Source organism: Emys orbicularis, chromosome 2, assembly GCF_028017835.1.
Source record: "Emys orbicularis isolate rEmyOrb1 chromosome 2, rEmyOrb1.hap1, whole genome shotgun sequence".
Lineage (NCBI taxonomy): Eukaryota > Metazoa > Chordata > Testudines > Emydidae > Emys > Emys orbicularis.
In genome coordinates, this window is record NC_088684.1 from 37,480,836 (window position 1) to 37,500,405 (window position 19,570).

Here is a 19,570-nt window from a genome sequence, read left to right on the forward strand (position 1 = left end):
TTACCCTAAGCGATACCACTCTCCTGAGGATTACACAGCAAGATAAAGAACGGATGTTGCTTGAATGCCAGCAAACACCGGGACCATACGCTGCTAGGCTTTGTCATGCAATGATACCAGATTACTTGCTACTAGCATGGCGTGGTCAAGTGTCCTACCATGGAGGACGGAATAAGGCTGCACTGCCCAGAAACCTTGTGGCAAGGCTTTTGGAGTACCTCCAGGAGAGCTTCATGGAGATGTCCCTGGAGGATTTCCGCTCCATCCCCAGACATGTTAACAGACTTTTCCAGTAGCTGTACTGGCTGTGAATGCATCCCAAGTGCTCAGGGCAAATTAATCATTAAAAATGCTTGCTTTTAAACCATGTTTTATATTTTAAAAGGTAAACTCACCTGAGGTCCCTTCCATGGGGTCATGGTCTTGGGTACTGGCTTGGGAGGGTACTTCAGTCAGGCTGAGAAACAGATCCTGGCTGTTGGGGAGAAGGGAGAACTGGGTGCTCTCTGCCAGCTCGTCCTCCTCCTCCTCCTCTTCCCCTTCCGCGGAATCATCAGGTGTACCTGATGAGATTATCCCCATCTCGGAATCCACAGTCAGAGGTGGGGTAGTGGTGGCGGCCCCCCCTAGAAATGCATTTAGCTCGGCGTAGAAGCGGCATGTCCGCGGCTCTGACCCGGAGCAACCGTTTGCCTCCTTTGCTTTTTGATAGGCTTGTCTGAGCTCCTTGACTTTCACGCGGCACTGATCTGAGTCCCTATTGTGGCCTCTCTCCATCATGCCCTTGGAAATTTTTTCAAAAGTTTTGGCATTTCGTCTTTTCGAACGAAGTTCTGCTAGCACTGAATCCTCTCCCCATATAGCGATCAAATCCAGTACCTCCTGTACGGTCCATGCTGGTGCTCTTTTTCGATTATCAGCCTGCATGGTTCCTGTGCTGATGACCTCTCTGTGGTCACCTGTGCTCTCCACGCTGTGCAAACAGGAAATGAAATTCAAATGTTCCCGGGGCTTTTCCTGTCCACCTGGCCAGCGCATCCGAGTTCAGATTGCTGTCCAGAGCGGTCACAATGGTGCACTGTGGGATAGCTCCTGGAGGCCAATAACATCGAATTGCGGCCACACTAACCTTAATTTGGATTGACAATACCGATTTTGACGCTACTCCGCTCGTCGAGGAGGAGTACAGAAATCGAATTAAAGGGCTCTTTAATTCTAATTAAATGGCTTCGTTGTGTGGACGGGTCCAGTGTTAATTCGATTTAAAGCAGCTAAATCCGAATTAAAGTCGTAGTGTAGACCAGGCCTTTGATGAAAAAGATGTGAAAGGGACTTTTGCAAAGGAAAGTCATGCCTCTCTAATATACTACAATTCTTTTTAGCATGTCAGCAAAATAGTAGGAAAAAAAAAAAAGAACTGATGTATATAATTTATTTGAAATTTCAAAAAGCATTTGAAAAAAGTCCTTCACAAGAGTTACGGGCTAGAAACTGGCATAGATTAAAAAATGAGTAGAAATAGTATTAAATATGAGAAAAGATTAGGTGGGGTGCCCCAAGGATTCATAAAAGGACCGGTTTTTATTCAGTACAATTATTAATGATATAATAAGTGGAGTGAACAGGGAGATGGCAAAAATTTTAGATGACACAATTATTTAGGTTAGTCAAGACTAGAGAAGACACGACTACTGGGGAGACATCATAAAGCGAGACAAATGAATAGCATGATGTCCAACAAAATACAGTATTGCCAAATGCTTAGTAATGCAGGTTGGAAAGAATAATTTGAACTGCTAACATACATTTATATCAGATAGATAGAAAAATAAGAGGGATATTAACCTTTTATATTTGAGGTCTTAAGACAACCACAAACTGTGTTAGGTTAGGAAAGATTTCTTCCTATGGCAAACTTTTCCATAATTGTCTATTATGGGAACTGTTGCACTTTTGTCTGAATTGTCTGGTACCAGCCATTGTCAGAGACAGTATGCCAGCCTAGATGGACCAAAGGTCTGATTAAATATGGCATTTTCTATGTTCCTAAAGGTAGGATTGCCTGGGCTTTTCCTTTTGAACCATTTTATTTGCAGGTAATCCTGATTATCCAGATTTGGGTTTGTCCAAAACTGAAATGTGACTAGAAACTATCAAACTCTGATTACCTGAAGGCTTCAGCTGCTCCCAAGATATTCAGATATTCAGTTTATATGTACATTTTATTTCTTGAAACAGAACATGATCCCGTAATTAAAGGCTATGTAATACATATGCACAGGGAACAGAATTAAGGCTGTAAGTGCCACTTTAAATGTAGAATCTTGTGGCTTGAGTTCTTAATGAGTTCTTAATTCTCAAAACTTAGAAGAAATAAAAGTGTAGAAGTGAGATGGCTTTAAGATGCTTAGTACTCTGTTATAAGCGTGAGGTGTAATAAATATACAGGGCTACACAAATTCCTTTGATATTAAATTATTTTTCTGTAAGCATTAGATGTTAATATTGTTTTTTTTTCATTTTTACAGGCAGTGACATGGAGCTGGATCTACTAGCAGCAGCTGAAACAGAAAGTGACAGTGAGAGTAACCACAGCAATCAGGACAATGCTAGCGGGCGTAGAAGTGTTGTCACTGCAGCTACTGCGGGATCAGAAGCAGGTACACCATTTCATCCTCTCTTGCATCTTTCTTTATTTAAACTTGGAAGCCAGGATTTAGGCATATGTGATAAAGGAAAGTATCTAACTGATTAAATACAGGTTGGGAGAGACTTTACTTGTCAGCTTCTAGTACAAAATCTTTGAAGGGTCACATGCTGCCTAGTGCCATGGGCAGTAAAGGGCAGGGAACAAATGCAGGAGAAATGTGGGGAAATAGTTCTGCCCCCAATTTGTAGGGGAAACCCTTAGCACTTAAATGAGACTTTTCCTCCTGTAATCTTCTCTCTAAAGCTTCTCCTCCTCTGTTTTTCTCACTTAGTGTTTGGATTTGTCTACATTGAGACGGCAGTGTGCAGCCCTCTTAAGAGAAATGAGCTCTTGTAGTATGGCTTTCTGCCTATGTTCTGTTGCCGCGCAGCTGTTGTTAGCATCAGTGTGAAAATACCTGGGAGTGTTGTAAAAGTCAGCTTAAAATGTTTTAATATTTCTTTTCCCTATGTAACTTGAACACTACTTTTAAGTATTTTTGAGAGCAACTGTTCTGCCTTCTTGTTTGGGAGCAGGATCCTTCTAAATCAGAGTTGAAGTCATCTGAAGGTCAAACTTGTACATTGACTTTCTGCTCTATTACTGTTACTGAAAAGGACTGTGGTTTTAATTAAAATGTTCCTTAATCATTTAACTTTCTTTCAAAACATAAGTAAAACTAATTTGATTGCCTTTCCATAAAACTGTCGTGGAAAGTTAGCACTAGTATTTTAAAGACAATTTGTTAGAATGCATTTCTGGATGTTCTGTAAGCATGGTACTTGAACGTTACAATTATAGTTGTTTTTCAGGAAGACGTTTTCAAACACTTATTATATATGTACAATAGTCTGACTGCATCACTGCTTATAAGTGAATTACAATAAACACTATTTTCCTACATAGGTGCTAGCAGTGTTCCAGCATTTTTTTCTGAGGATGATTCTCAGTCAAATGACTCCAGTGATTCAGACAGCAGCAGTAGCCAGAGTGATGACATAGAGCAGGAGACCTTCATGCTTGATGAGCCTCTAGAGCGAACCACAAATAGCTCTCATGCCAATGGTGCTGCCCAAGCTCCCCGTTCAATGCAGTGGGCTGTACGTAACACCCAGAATCAGAGAACAACTAGCACAGCTCCATCAAGCACATCTGCCCCAGCAGGCAAGTCTCAGCAAAGGGAATGCATGTACATCATTTATAAATGGTTTTGTTCTTTGTTTTTGCTGTTTAATAAGACTTGTCTATGCTGCCTGCTAAATCGGCAGTGCTGTGATCTATGCAGCGGTGTCAATTTAGCAGGTCTGGTGAAGACAAGCTAAGCTGATGGCAGAGTGCTCTCCCGTCGACGTCTGTACTCGACCTCCCCGAGAGGCGGAATGTAAGTTGGGGGGAGAGCGTCTCCAGTCAACATAGCGCAGTGTAGACACTGCTGTAAGTTGACCCTAAGTTATGTGGACTTCAGTTACACTACTGCAGTTATGTAAGTTACGTAACATAGGTCAACTTACAGCCTTAGTGTAGACCAGCCCATAGGATTAAGTGTTAAGTATGTTTTTTTTTTTTTAACCACATATTATCTTTTTGCTTTAGCTTAAGAGAAACATGCGCAGTCTTAAAGTGCTTTGCCTGTTTAAGCTTTAGTTAAGAAATTAGTAGAATACAGTATTTACTCCTGCTCCAAGAAGGTATTAGTATTAAGTTTTATTAGTTAGAGCTGCAGGGCCAGTACAGGTACATTATTCATGTTTAATCACTTAAAAGTTTAGTTTATTTTAATAACTTTCTCTGTTGTCAAACACAAGAATTAGTAAAGGGTATATAAAATCATTAATGGTGTCATACTTTCTCTTATCTTTAGCAAGTTCAGCAGGTTTGATTTATATTGATCCATCGAATTTACGTCGAAGCGGCACCATCAGCACAAGTGCTGCAGCAGCAGCTGCAGCTTTAGAAGCTAGCAATGCAAGCAGCTATTTAACATCTGCAAGCAGCTTAGCGAGGGCATACAGTATTGTGATCCGACAGATATCTGATTTGATGGGTTTGATTCCCAAATACAATCATCTGGTATACTCCCAGATCCCCGCTGCAGTGAAACTGACTTATCAGGATGCAGTAAACTTGCAGGTATGGTGCAACTAGAACATTCTAGACATCAATTCTGGTTTCAGTGCTAACTTATTTATTTAAAAAAACAAACAAACAAACAAAAAACCTGTATTTGCATTCCAGTTAATTGCTGTAGAACTTTAAATGTTTTTAACACGTTGGATTATCCATATTTCACACAGAGTAATCTAATCTCTCTGTAAAACCATTTAGGGTAAATTTTTTTAGAGCTTAGAGTTGAAATTGTGTCCACAAACTTTGCGTTATTGCTACTTGGCATTTTTATAGCTCCTTCCGTCCATGTTTGAATGCTTTGAAATAATGTATTATGGCTTGCAAAACTCACCTCTGGGCATAATTTGTGTACACCAGTGCAGTAGTTCCCCTCCCCTTCCCCCAAACAAAAACAAAACACCTTGCAGTAAAATCATTCTCAACAAACTCACAGTCAACCTATGCAGGAACAAACCCATGATAAACATATGTAGAAACAACAGTTGTTTTTTTCCCACTACCCTCTTCAAGGAGAACACTCCAGGTCACCAACTCAAGAGTCAATAGCAGCATTGTGTTCCCAGTTCCTTTAGTCTCTGCGCCAGGGCTCCACTCTCCAGGCGAGTCTCCTGACTCTTGCCTCTGCCCCCAAGTCAGGTGTCCTGTAAGAGAGTTCCCCACAATGTTCCATTCCCCAGGCTTCCCTGCTTGTGAGTCCTGCCCCTGTTCAGGGAACATCTCTTCAGGACCAACTCCTTATCCTCCCTCAGCCATCCACTTAGGTCTTCATTCTGAGAGATCCATTCAGTGTTCTACTCCTCAGGTCTCCCTGATGTTGCAGGTTTAATTTAGGCCCCGAAGCGTTGCACATCAGTTTTGGGTGGTACTCCTAGAAGGAGTGAGCTATAAGGAAGCATTTGAAAGGGTAGAAGGATGACAGCTGTCACGTGGGGAGAAAGGGAGTTCAAAGTCTAAGAGGCACCGTGGAAGAAGACTTAAAGAATGGTTGGAAAATAGACCTGGGGCTTCCAGGAGGAAGGCTTGAGGAACATAGGCAAAGGGAATAGGGAGCAGTAATTTGGAGATGAAGATGAGGAACTTGATACAAAAGGTGAGAGGAAGTCACAGAGAGGAGTGACACTATATGAGGAGCTGGAGAGTAAGATGATTTTTAGCTATGCTATCTTCTATAAGCCACAGTGCAGTGTGGTGGGATATGGGGACTACAGAGATGAGAGCTTCAGAAATTGAGGCAAAAGATGCTCATGGTGTGGAAAGGAGTTTCTGTAGTGGGACACGAGAGGAGAAAGCTGACTGTCTTAGGCCTGGTCCACACTAACCCCCCACTTCGGACTAAGGTACGCAAATTCAGCTACGTTAATAACGTAGCTGAATTCGAAGTACCTTAGTCCGAACTTACCGCGGGTCCAGACGCTGCGGGCAGGCTCCCCCGTCGATGCCGCGTACTCCTCTCGCTAAGCTGGAGTACCGGCGTCGACGGCAAGCACTTCCGGGATCGAGACGCGATAAATCGATCCCAGAAGATCGATCGCTTACATCCGGACCAGGAAGTAAGTATAGACGTACCGTTAGTTGTGGAGGAGAAACAATGCTTAGGTACTTTGGTGATTGGTGCCATTATAAATGGATCAGAAGAAAAGCGAGGACCTTATAACAGCGTGGTTGGGTGCGGGGGAGGCCAGAAAGGAGTTGAATATTGCACTAATATGGTGAAACTCAGTAGGATGATGAAGTTGTTTACAGTGAACTGAGATGTTTTGGGAAGGTTACAGTTTTGACTATTGAGTTTGAAATGGTGGTGGGCCATTCAAGTGATGTAGAAATGACGTAGTCAGGCAGTGAGTATATAGACCAGACTTGAGGAGTTTTTGAGTTGGGCTGTTATTTGGATACACAAATGGGGTCAAGGGGAGGGTCCTATTAGCATAACAGATACAAGAACATGTTTGAAGTCTGCAGGGAGGGAGAGAGCTTGAAGAAGAGGCGGGCAGTGAATAAGGGAATGCGACATTAGGTGGAGTGGGATCAAGGGAACAGATTGATGGGTTAGAAAATGACAGCACAGAGCTGTAGGGTAGAGTCAAGGACTCAAGTGCACAGTGGTAAAGCGGAGTTGAATATAAAGATTGTGGAGTCAACAGAAGAGGGAGATTGGAGGGGGAAGATGGTTCTTACAAAGCAACAGAAATATCTGAGTTTGGATGGAACTCTGAAAAATATGCATCTGTGAGGTGGGTTGTGTGCGATCAGTATCGAATGACATAAGATGGGGATCTCCAAGATTGAGGTCAGAGTGTTTGGTGAAGATTACCTTGAGAGATTCCAAGGTGGTGAGTAAGGAGGTGTTGCACAGTGGGAGCTCCAGGCTTCTTTATAGTAGTGATGTTTATGGGACGCAGCTAACAGCAGAATGGATCTTTCTGGCGGCTTTCATAACCTTCTCCAGGAGTGGGAGTCTTCGTGGAGAGAGATGGAAGATGATAGAGAGATTTAAGTATTTACAGTAAATCCGAGTGAATTAAAAATGTCGTGTCAATACCTCATACTTTAATTGCCTTCCTTTCTGTTTTTGCTTGTGATGCCGCTAACTCATTATGTCTCATCTTTGTTCAGAACTATGTAGAGGAAAAGCTTATTCCCACTTGGAATTGGATGGTTAGCATCATGGACTCCACTGAAGCTCAACTGCGTTATGGTTCTGCACTAGCATCTGCTGGTGACCCTGGACATCCAAACCATCCCCTGCATGCTTCCCAGAACTCAACGAGAAGGGAGAGGATGACAGCACGTGAGGAGGCTAGCTTAAGAACACTTGAGGGTAGAAGGTGTGAAATTTCATTTCATGTTTCAATTGTATGCATTTGTTCATTTTGTACTTGAACCTCTTTACTCACTGGGACATTTTGGGAACCTGGACTTCAAGCATAGATGTGTAACTATTTTTGTAATGTAACAGGAGGCTTCCTTAATTATTGCTACTGTCTTCAATATGAATATATATTTTGGTAAATGCTCTCCTTGCTGATAACTGGACTGATTTTTGTCATAACCCTAAAATTCATAACCTTTCTTAAATGCAATAGTCATAAATTTAATCATTTGGCTATTTATACGTATTAAACTTAAGGTTTTGTGTTTTAATTATTGTACTTCATTTCCCAATACTGGTAGTATTGCAGTATCTTTGAATTACAGGTATTAGAGGGTATACATTCATATACTTTACATGACTTACGTGAGAATTTCTAAGGCACCTTACCACTGTGCCATCTAAGCACCATTTATATATCAATTTTTTCCCTAACAGGCGTGCTACTTTGCTTAGTGCCCGTCAAGGAATGATGTCGGCACGTGGAGACTTTCTAAATTATGCCCTCTCTCTGATGCGTTCTCACAATGATGAGCACTCAGATGTTCTTCCTGTTCTGGATGTCTGCTCACTGAAGCACGTAGCATATGTTTTTCAGGCCCTTATTTATTGGATTAAAGCAATGAACCAACAGACAACATTGGACACTCCTCAGCTGGAACGGAAAAGGTAATTAAGCCAACTCTAGCAAACAAATCCTTACTAGAGTGGCAGAAATCTAGTGTGCTGTGAGCTTGAAAATTCAAAAGATTTGTTCTTTTGTGGTAGCAATGCTTGGCAATCATTGTGCTCACCTCTGCACCGTGTCCTAAGCTGAGCATGCTGTCTGTGGTAAAATGCATTTATGGTCACTGAAGCAAATATACAAAACCTTGAAGCATCTTTAAATCACCCTTGTAAAGTCTACTCCACATCTTTCTCATGATGGTGGTGATGAAAAAATATTTTACTTTAAAAAATAATACCCTGGTCAAGTAGAACTTTGCCAAGCTGCTGTAATGTTCCGCTAGCTTTAATTGTGCTAAGAGATACTGAATAATCTACCTGAACTTTAAGAATGGTTTGTGGCATTAGATAGATCCATGTGACACTGACACAATTTGCACAGCAGTTAATTCCAGGCACCTAAAGCTCCTCAGACATAAGGCACATCAGAGAAGCACCACATAGTTAGTACAAGGTATTGATACAAAAATGTTTGCAGGAACTGGAGCCAAAAACCAACCAATATAAGCATATGGCTAACTGTTAGCAGTAGGAAATGTCATTACATTAGAGATCTCTGCCTTCCAGGTGCCTGTGTGGCTTTCTTTAATGCCTGTTCAGTCTCACTGCTTGACAGAAGAGTAGTAATTAGTTAGAAATGTTGGCATTTAATAATAGTTAAATACTTTCCAAAGGTGTGTGTTCTCTATTGATCTCTCACTACTTGGGTCATGTGACCTCCAGTGTGGAATAAAGAGTTGGCTTTCAAACCTAATAGGTATTTTTTTTAGAAATCTCCCATTTGAAGGAGCAATTCATCATCCTAGAGGAAGTATAAATGACAGCCTTCACCCATCGATTCCCTTTCCCCTTTGAGTTTTGTGTCGCTGACACTTCCTTATGGTTGCCAGATATATAGAGACACAACATTAATCTCTGTCCTTGTAGTGTACCATTCTGCTCTTAGTTTTCATTATTGTATTTTATCATTTTTAGCTTTTTCTATTTACTTGCAAAGTTCATTAATTGTTGGGATGTTCTTGTGACATGAATATTTTAGAGTTGTTTTGACTGCTCTTGTTTTTATTGAATTTGAATTTGTTCAAGAGATACTCCAATTGCAACCTCAAAATAGCCATTATTCTATTTTATGTTTGTTGCTAAATTGTCATGCTAGATCAGCACAACCCTTATTTTCAGTATCTTACCCAAGCTGATTTCCGACTTGGGAACTATGGTTCAAGCCTTTGACAGCCATTGCTGAATGCCTAAGTGTGACTTGTTTCAGAGTAGCAGCCGTGCTAGTCTGTATCCGCAAAAAGAACAGGAGTACTTGTGGCACCTTAGAGACGAACACATTTATTTGAGCATAAGTTTTCGTGGGCTACAGCCTACTTCATCGGATGCATAGAATGGAACATATAGTAAGTGTGTGTGTACCTACACCCCCCCCCCCCCCCCGATGAAGTGGGCTGTAGCCCACAAAAACTTATGCTCAAATAAATTTGTTAGTCTCTAAGGTGCCACAAGTACTCCTGTTCTTTTTAAGTTTGACTTGTTGCCATAAATCCGGGTCTGCAACTCCATGTCATATGACCTCTTGCCTATGAATTGGAACATTCCCTTGAAATATGGAGCTTAGTTCTGCATTGGTGCGATGCATTTTAGTTTTGAAGTATTCACACCATTCTTCATAGGTGTCTGTTTACCAATACGCTGTAAAAACCTAGAACATGAGATTTTTCCATCATGTGAGAGTAAATACTACATTAGTATAGCAGAACTGTATGATTGCTCGTCAAATTTGCTAATGATATATAGATCCTTTCACTTCTAGGTTACTGATTCAAATCCAGCCCTAGTCAGTTATTACCATCAGATGGCAGTTCAGTAACCTGTGTGAAATGAGTTTTTATTGATCCCTATCTAGTTTACAAAGGACAGTTCATACCATGTACACCGCCATCAAAATGGGCACTAATTGAAACTTTTGGCAGTCTCTGCTTAGAGGCAGAGGACAGAATGAGTGCGGAGACTGAACTATCTTATCAAGCCTAGAGATAGTTGCTCTTAATTAAGGTTGAGGTTCATCAGCAAGACATCTTGGAAAACATACTACAGTAGAACCTCAGAGTTACGAACACTAGAGTTACAAACTGATCAGTCAATTTCACACTTCATTTAGAACCAGAAGTACACAAGCAGGCAGCAGCAGAGACTACTAAAAAAAAAAAAAAATAACATAAAGGGAAAGCAGCATTTTTCTTCTGCATAGTAAAGTTTCAAAGATGCAGTAAGTCAATATTCAGTTGTAATTTTTTGAGAGAATAACCATAATGTTTTATTCAAAGTTATGAACATTTCAGAATTATGAACAACCTCCATTTCTGAGGTTCTGCTGTACTGCTGTGCTCCTGCATCACCCTGTCCTGTGGGTAGATTACTTCAGTGTTCACTTCTTCCACGTCTCGCATCCAGTACATTTAATGAGCTCTGAATTCTCCCTCAGATTTAAAAAAGAGGGTAGAAGCTATAACATTTCACACTTCCCCCATTTTAGCTCCACTTCTTTGGCATACTGCAGACTGAAAGTTATTTGGAAAGTTATTGGTAGGATTACTATTGATTAACAAGAATAGGTTAACTATTTGCCACTGGTTTGACATACTTTTTAAGTTACATGCCAAAAGAGTACATTTTGAGTACATTTTTCACTGTGTCCTGTGCAATTTTTTAGTACTAAAATGTCCCAGAGAGATGATTTATAGAGCTTAGCTTTCTCCGATAGGTATCTGATCTCTCAGAATTTTGACAGTGGTATCCACTGTACAACCCTTCTGTAACCTAACTCAAGTGATCATTCCTTTTCTCTTTATACGACACAATTGAACCCCTTCTCTTTCTCTCCCCCCCAAATTGAATTTTTGAAACTACTGCTCAGTTTAGGTATTAATCAGAAGGAGTGCATCAGTGGAGGGTGGGGCGGGGGTGTGTCAAAGAGTAGTCAAGAAATGCCTTCAAACTTTGTGAGACAACTCCCAGTGTAACACAGTGGAGGCCAGTTAGGCTGACGTTAGGAGGGCACCATCTTCAGAGAACCACACGTATGGTAGGGTAACCACCCTTTAATTATTCTATCACTTTTATTGCATGATATTAGTGTTATATTTTCAAAATGATTTATTGAAGAGGACTGACTGATTATTCTCTTACAGGACTCGTGAGCTCTTGGAACTGGGTCTTGACAACGAAGATTCAGAACATGAAAATGATGATGACACAAATCAAAGTTAGTATGAGAGAGAATTTCTGCCATATACCAAGATGGGACATTCTCTATGTTTTTCCCCCTTTGGTTTAATAGTAGAGTCCTGCAAATCTCTGGCTATCCGCTTTATATCCATGGATATCTGCATATGTGGATATCCGCAGACCATTTTTGCAGATTGGATGCAGATACAAATTTTGTATCTGCGCAGGGCTCTTCTTAATAAAGCTTTAACTACACTTTTTTTTTCTGGGTGGGAATTTTGCTACTCCAATATACCATGTAAATGGTGGGATGGAACAAACAAACAAACATTTGGAGTAAAGCTCTTTGTTTTTAGTAATAATCCACTTACAGGTATCACTTTACAAAATTTCATGTCCGCCTTCTAGGTGTGTGTGTGTCTTCCTATTTGATGCCCCCCTCACAGTAGAGAGAAATGATTGCAGCTGAACTATTTCTATATTTCTGTAATGTTTTTACAGTGGCAACAAAAGTTTGAACTTGATCAGGACTCCAAGTTGGTACAAATTGTTGCTAGCACAACTGGGAAAGTATCATTGTGCAAGAGCACAGAATCCATAAACTGAGTGATTGTTTTGGATTATTTTCCCAAGTGAATGAGTGTGGGGAGAGAAGGTGCAGGCTTGTTGTTCTGCACCCAATTTAAAATACCAGTGCTCAGATACTGTGTGGTGCCATTTAAATGCCTGTTAGATATTGCGTGGTTCAACTGACATGACTCCAGACTGGGGAGATAGGAGATCTGGGATGTATTTCCAGCCCTGCAACTGACTTGTGACCCTAAGGGAAGTTGCTTCACTTTTCCCTGCCTGTTGTATTCAATTTGTAAAAAGATCAGGAAGTCTGATCTGCTAGCCGCCTTCATGGTGATCCCAATCTGTGTGTGTGACTTTCAAGAGATGGAATTTAAAAGAGGCCTTGATGGACATACTCAGGTGAAAGTCCAAGATGGTATTTTTGGCTTTTGTTTTTTATAAAAATTACAATTTGGGGGTATAATCTTCTGTAAATTGAACTCTATTGACATCAGTAGAACTTCTTCATCAAAATCGGACTATGGCCCTCAGCAAGTTTAGGGTTCTGTTTCCACTGCAGGAGTTGACATATGCACCAAAGAACATTTTGGGGAATGCAGAAGAATGCACTGTTTTTGATACTTATCAGCTCCTCCGGGGAAATATGCAGTCTTTATTTTGAGTTTTGGCAGGAGTATAAAGGAGGAATTGTCTGTCAGAATTTATTTTAAAGTAATATGTCTGTATGTGTCTCACTGATTCATGCCAGCTCATTTGCATACTTCAATCCCATTGGTTGAAATGAGCTAGCAAATGAAACTGTAGCTCAGGACTGAAGTGCTTTGACAGAATTGGGGTACCCAGGGGTTCAGGACTGGAAGAGCAGGGGCTGCTTCAGATCAGGAGCTACATTAGCTCAGTAGAAGTGAGGCTGAGGATTTGCACTGTAGCTCCTCCACACTATTCCTGGCTCAGGTAAGATCATTTATCTTTGCCCAGTCAAAACTGTTCTAATTCATCTAATCAGTGCCCATTTGGTGCTGCCACAGTCAAAGGGAGAGGTGACCAAAGCAGCCCAGCAAGGTTAGGTTTAGGGTAACTGAAGGGAATGAAAGGAGTGACTGGTTGAGTTACCTCTGATGTAGCACTGCTACTGCTCAGACTCTTCTGCCTGCAGCACCAAATGGCACTGTCAAGGGGAACAACGAAGAGGAGCAGCTCAGAGGACTTAATAAAATTTAGGTTTACTGGCAGTATCCTGTAAAATTACTACAGGTTTAGGGATAGAGACTGTGTTCTTGTCCCTCCCACCAACTGCCAGTTCAGCTTACATAAGCTACGAAATGTGTGATCCTCTAGTATATTTAATTTTAACTTTGGCATTTCTTGGCTTTTAAATCCCTCACTTCTCATCCTTAAGGTAAATTTTGTATAACCTTTCCTAAGGTTTTTTAAGAGTAAAAACTTTTCTGATATTTAGGTGCTACACTTAATGACAAGGATGATGACTCCCTCCCAGCAGAAACTGGCCAAAACCATCCATTCTTCCGACGGTCAGACTCCATGACGTTCCTTGGTTGTATTCCACCCAATCCATTTGAAGTTCCTCTAGCGGAAGCCATCCCCCTGGCAGACCAGCCACATCTTCTACAGGTGACACCAGAGACTGTATGCTTGAGGACACTTATTTGTAGCTTGTTTTTCATTTCTAACTAAAGTATGTTATTTACTTAGCATGCTTCTATTAATTTTCAGCCAAATGCTAGAAAAGAAGATCTATTTGGCCGTCCAAGTCAGGGTTTATATTCATCCTCTGCCAACAGTGGGAAGTGCTTAATGGAAGTGACAGTGGATAGAAACTGCCTTGAGGTACAGTAGTAGGAATTTTGTTTTATTTCAAAGTATGTGGCTTATGAAAGCTAATAATACAGTGTAATCCCTTTAAAACAAATAAGACAGTTGTGAATGCTTCACCAAAGGGAAAGCATGAAGATAACTTTTAAAATAGTGGTGGGTCTAAAATAGCCTGGTAAAATTTTAAAACTTAAATATATTTTGAACATACTTTTGTATCTGTTTGAAAAAACAATTTATTTTAAACAGATATCTTTAATAATCAAATGCATGCTCTGAGTATTTTTTCAAGGCTACAGTAATTTTGGGGGATTTCATTGAAATGCTCATAAATCAAGACTATTTGAGAGGAAAAGGGAATAAAAAATTCCCACGTCTAAAATGTCCTATTAAGATCACCCAGAGTCTGAACTGCTGCCATCTTGAAGTGCCTTTGTGCTTGAAATTCTGCAATGTGTGGTCTGTGAACAAGCTAAGTCTATCATACCTTAAGTGCAGTTCTGTATAAATAAAAAAAAATCAACAGGAAAATTATATACAAAAGGTCTTCTAAAGTTTTACACACTGAAATTGTGGTAGAAGCATATTCATCTGCTCATGAAGGACAGTGTTCGGTTTTTTTTATTTCTTCAGGATGTCTAATTTGAAAAACTTCATGGTCTGTTTTTAAAATGTAATTAAATGACATCTCCTTGTTTAGGTTCTTCCAACCAAAATGTCTTATGCAGCCAATTTAAAAAATGTTATGAGCATGCAAAATCGGCAAAAGAAGGAAGGAGAGGAACAAAATGTGCCAACAGAAGAATCTGAGACTTCAAAACCAGGGCCTTCAGCTCATGATCTTGCAGCACAGCTGAAAAGCAGCTTGCTGGCAGAGATAGGACTGACAGAGAGTGAAGGGCCACCTCTTACATCATTCAGGTACTCAAGGTGTAAAAGCGAATTGTTCTATAAAATAGTGCTAAATTAGCATATAATCTTATGGCATTTCAAACCTTTAGTAAGAAACTTTTGGAAGTACTTACGAGACTGAAAAGTATTCAGGACACTTCTGAAACTGTTTCAAAGTTGGTTGGATGCAAAGTAGTGCAGACAATTGAGCAGAGGTGGATAGGAAGATGGGTGAACTGGAGTGGTGGAAGCCTTCTACTTCTTACATAGTTTGTATCCAGAGGAGGATTAATTGACTTTCTAGGTAGCCAAGTTCCATGCAGGAATTGGCACTATTATTATCTGTACTGAGAGTCTCAGCTGGGTACCAAAGGTCATTTGATGGGCTTAGAAATTCAACTGCCTTCATTATTAGTCCCCTCCAGAAGAGAAGATTGAGGTACGTAGGAAGGGTGGACAAGCTGGTGCTCTCACTGTTTTGCTACCTCTTCTAGATGGGACTTTGGTCTCTAAAGTAATGATCCAGCATCTTTTATAAGCACTAAAAGCATCCTTGGGGAAAAAAATCCACAAAAACCATGTTGTTAGGAAATTGTTAATGTTGAAATGCGTAGCAGTGGAGTCTGCTTAACACCTAAAAATGTTATACTTTCCGTAGAATAATTCCTCTACTTACGTGTTGTTTTTGTTTGGTTTTTTAAAAATGTTTTATTTAAATTTATTTAAATTAATTTAAGTTAAATTAAATAAATACGTTTGAAAATGAACAGCTAAGGGATTCAGCAGCTTTGCTCATACAAACACCCCCCGACTTACGCAATCATTCCGTTCCGGAAAGCCTTGCGTAACTCGAATTTTGTGTAAGTTGGAAACGTATACCCGTATGTTACGCAAAAATTTCCGCAACTCAAAAATCCTATTTCTGGCTTATGGAACTTTTTCCGTAAGTGTGAATATGCGTAAATTGGGTCTTGTGTAATCCAGGGAGCGTCTGTACTCCTTTTCTTCCTATCACACCATGCAAGTTACAACTCCCCACTGAACCTAAATTGGGCCCCTTTGCTGTGTTCTGAAATAGTGTGTGTGTGTGTACATACACATATATAAGAAATAATATGAAACTTAGAGCTAAATATTTCATAACTACATAGATCAGAGTGTCATACATTTTATGTTTGAGTAATATTTTTATCAATGCACAGGTAAACATTCTCCTTGGAATTATGAAATATAGTCAATATATGTTTAAATATATGTAGATATGGCTAATTAGTATGTTTACTGTTTGTAATGAATAATAGTAATAACATACCATATTTTAAAGTACCTTGGAAACGGATTCCTTCATAAAGAAAAGATTGGAAAATCCCCTAGTAATTTTAACTTTAGGTATGTATATATGCAAAGGGGGCTTTGCTGAGACTGGGTAGGGAGAAGTTACTTGCATGGTCAGATAGAAAGTAAAGGACTATATGGCATGAGGAAAGTGGTTCACCTCAGAACTTTCCTATTTTTGAGGGGTTTTTGAAGTAGAAGAATTACTTGGAAGACAGAATACATTTTCTAAGTGATAAGATTCCACTGATGCACGCCTTAGCCTCGTTTAGGAAATACACCTCTACCCCAATATAACACAACCCGATATAACATGAATTCGGATATAACGCGGTAAAGCAGCGCTCCAGGGGGGCGGGGCGGGGCTGTGCACTCCGGCGCATCAAAGCAAGTTTGATATAACATGATTTCACCCATAACGCAGTAAGATATTTTTGGCTCCTGAGGACAGCGTTATATTGGGGTAGAGGTGTAGTTATGTTTTTGTTAATGAATTGTTTGTGTGGTTGTTTTGGGTGCCATACGGTTAAGTTGGGTTGGCAAGTAAGACAGATTCCCTGAACATGCATCCTGTAACATCCCTATTTTCCTGCACCCACTTCCATGCCATCTTGTGTGTTGTTCTTCTCTATGGTTCTGCTATCCCTTTCATTTTCCCATGATGCACCACCTTTTCTCTCCTCTACATATGACCCCTTCTGTCGACCTTCTCCCCCCCCACCCCCAAAAAACCTCCATTCCTAAATCTGAAATTGTGTTTCCGTGTCACCCCTCCATATGCCCCCTCTCCGCTCCCACACTCTTGCTTCTGGCTCAGTTCAGCAGCTGGAGTCTGAAAGTCATTTTTTATATATCTATAAGTGCTTTTTAAAAATGATGCTCTTTTTGCACTTAAATTCAGTTTCTAACACTCCTCACTCATCTCACATACATGCCCTCAAAAAAAAAAAAAAAAATCCTAAAAGGCAATTCAGATTTATTTTGCTCATCTAAATGAGGAGTTTCTAGGCCAGCCCATCTGAAGAGATGATGAATGGGGAAAAGTATTAGAATAACGTTGAAGTAAACAAACCTAAACTTTCGTAACAGCGTAACTTTAAAACTCTTTTACACAACTTCCTGAAAAAGCGTATCCTGAGATGATATGCAGAATTTCAGGAAGAGTGGTGTTTCTTTGGAGAAGTTGGGAAGGATTTGAAAATTAGGCATAAAGTGGACAGCTGCTTACTCCTCCATTATTTAAAAAAATAAATAAATGATAATCACCAACTTGGTAGGCACGGATTTATTTAATTGGGCAAACTTTGAAGTATTTCTCGCCAGCTTTGTGCGATGAATAGTAATTTGTGAAAGTTCATCTACTCAATCTCCTATGTATTACTTAACTAGGAGAAATGCCATAAATTGCATGTGAGCTGATTTCTGAGTTGTATTTTTCAGGGGCTCTTACAACAAAATCATATCCCTTACTGTAGCTTTCAGTTTTATCACTTAAAACTTTTATTATAGGTGATGGCTGTCAATAATAATTTACAATGCCACTTAAAGTTTAAATTTTGTCCAGATCTTAACAACAAATGATCTCATGTTTGGTATCTGAGCCTCTACATTTAAACTTTCAGTTCAAACCAGAACATGAGCCGACCTGAAGCTCCTATTTCTAGGTGCTAGAAAACCAGGGAATTATTCTGAATGCAGTGATTAAACAAAAGTAAAAATCTACAACTGAGTAATATCAGAGGTTAACTTAGTGTTTGCATTTTTTAAGTATTACATGTTTGTTTTTTCTCCCTGTTCTACTAGGCCCCAGTGTAGTTTCATGGGAATGGTTATTTCTCATGATATGTTGCTAGGACGTTGGCGCCTTTCTTTAGAACTGTTTGGCAGAGTGTTCATGGAAGATGTTGGAGCAGAGCCTGGATCAGTATGTATTTTCTGTGTGGAAGATCGTCGATTGCATTTTGTTTGTTTAAATTCTACAGCTAATTTATTATTTTGGTTTTTTTAAAGATCTTGACTGAATTAGGTGGCTTTGAAGTAAAAGAATCAAAATTCCGCAGAGAAATGGAAAAACTTAGAAACCAGCAATCCAGGGATTTAACATTGGAGGTAAAAAAATTTAGTTTTATTTTCCTGATTTATAACTTAATTAAAAGTTGAATGCAATGAAAACGTCATATTATAATTTTATATTCTGTTGTTAAAGGTTTAACACACACTACAGTAATCTGTGTTTTAGTAATTTGATATAAAAAGTTATGTTTCAAACTCTGTAGGCAAACATTTTGGAACTTTTTTCAGGGTGGGGACTTCGGTGCACTGAATAGTGCTGCGTTGCAATTACTGTGTAGTGTTATGGATTCCTCCTTCTGCTGACTCCTTCCAAACATAGTATTTCATGGGAACTTTTATTCTGAAATACTAAAAATCCTCTTGAAATAACATTTAAAGCTGAAATTAATATTTGATCTTTTGCTATGACAATCATTACAGAAGGGTAAACACTTAATTTAGCCTATGTATTTGCTAGGTTGATCGAGATAGAGATCTTCTAATTCAGCAGACGATGAGGCAGCTCAACAATCATTTTGGTCGCAGATGTGCTACAACTCCAATGGCTGTGCACAGAGTAAAAGTTACATTTAAGGATGAGCCAGGAGAAGGCAGTGGTGTAGCACGAAGTTTTTATACTGCCATTGCACAGGCTTTTCTATCAAATGAGAAATTGCCAAACCTAGACTGCATCCAGAATGCCAACAAGGGTACCCATACAAGTAAGTACCATAGAGAAGGTATTCCGAGGCTACCATTAATCATAACTTTGGACACACTTTTCATTTTGGAATATTAACTCTGTTAATATACATTAGAAAAACCAGAAAGATAGCTAAATAATTAGTAGCTATAACTTCTCCCCTCGATTCCCTGAAAATGTGCATCAGCCTTGACCTGAAGGAACTTCCTCCAGCCTGAAAGGATACATCCATTCAATTCTTTGCCTCTTGGCCAAAATTGCCAAAAAGGGATACTGATTTAGTATTTTTTGAGAGCTAGCTATTTGTCCACTTAGAACCAGATCAAAACAGTCAACTTACTTCACTTAGAATATAAATTAGCCATGAGTATCTACTATATTTGGACATTGCCAATATCGTCATGAAGAGACAACTGAAATGTGAAAGGCTCTATAGCCCATGACCATTCCATCCAGTCCCACTTCGTCCCTGAGATATGAGTGAAGTGGTATGCTATACCAGCACTTCTCTTGTAGAAATTTAAGTTCAGTTTCTGCA

At 39.7% G+C, this 19,570-nt stretch overlaps 1 protein-coding gene across 2 annotated transcripts in view; it reads left to right on the plus strand.

Annotated features, from left to right (window-relative positions):
* The window catches only part of UBR5 (ubiquitin protein ligase E3 component n-recognin 5), a 144,125-nt gene that overhangs the window by 104,935 nt on the left and 19,620 nt on the right, over positions 1 to 19,570 (plus strand). For both annotated transcript variants that reach the window (XM_065397837.1, XM_065397836.1), the window contains exons 37-48: positions 2,529 to 2,660; positions 3,596 to 3,853; positions 4,551 to 4,819; positions 7,430 to 7,641; positions 8,124 to 8,354; positions 11,606 to 11,679; positions 13,678 to 13,850; positions 13,953 to 14,066; positions 14,752 to 14,972; positions 18,081 to 18,201; positions 18,288 to 18,386; positions 18,808 to 19,051. In XM_065397837.1, the coding sequence (XP_065253909.1) occupies positions 2,529 to 2,660; positions 3,596 to 3,853; positions 4,551 to 4,819; positions 7,430 to 7,641; positions 8,124 to 8,354; positions 11,606 to 11,679; positions 13,678 to 13,850; positions 13,953 to 14,066; positions 14,752 to 14,972; positions 18,081 to 18,201; positions 18,288 to 18,386; positions 18,808 to 19,051 (2,148 nt within the window). The remainder of the gene's footprint in view (positions 1 to 2,528; positions 2,661 to 3,595; positions 3,854 to 4,550; positions 4,820 to 7,429; positions 7,642 to 8,123; positions 8,355 to 11,605; positions 11,680 to 13,677; positions 13,851 to 13,952; positions 14,067 to 14,751; positions 14,973 to 18,080; positions 18,202 to 18,287; positions 18,387 to 18,807; positions 19,052 to 19,570) is intronic.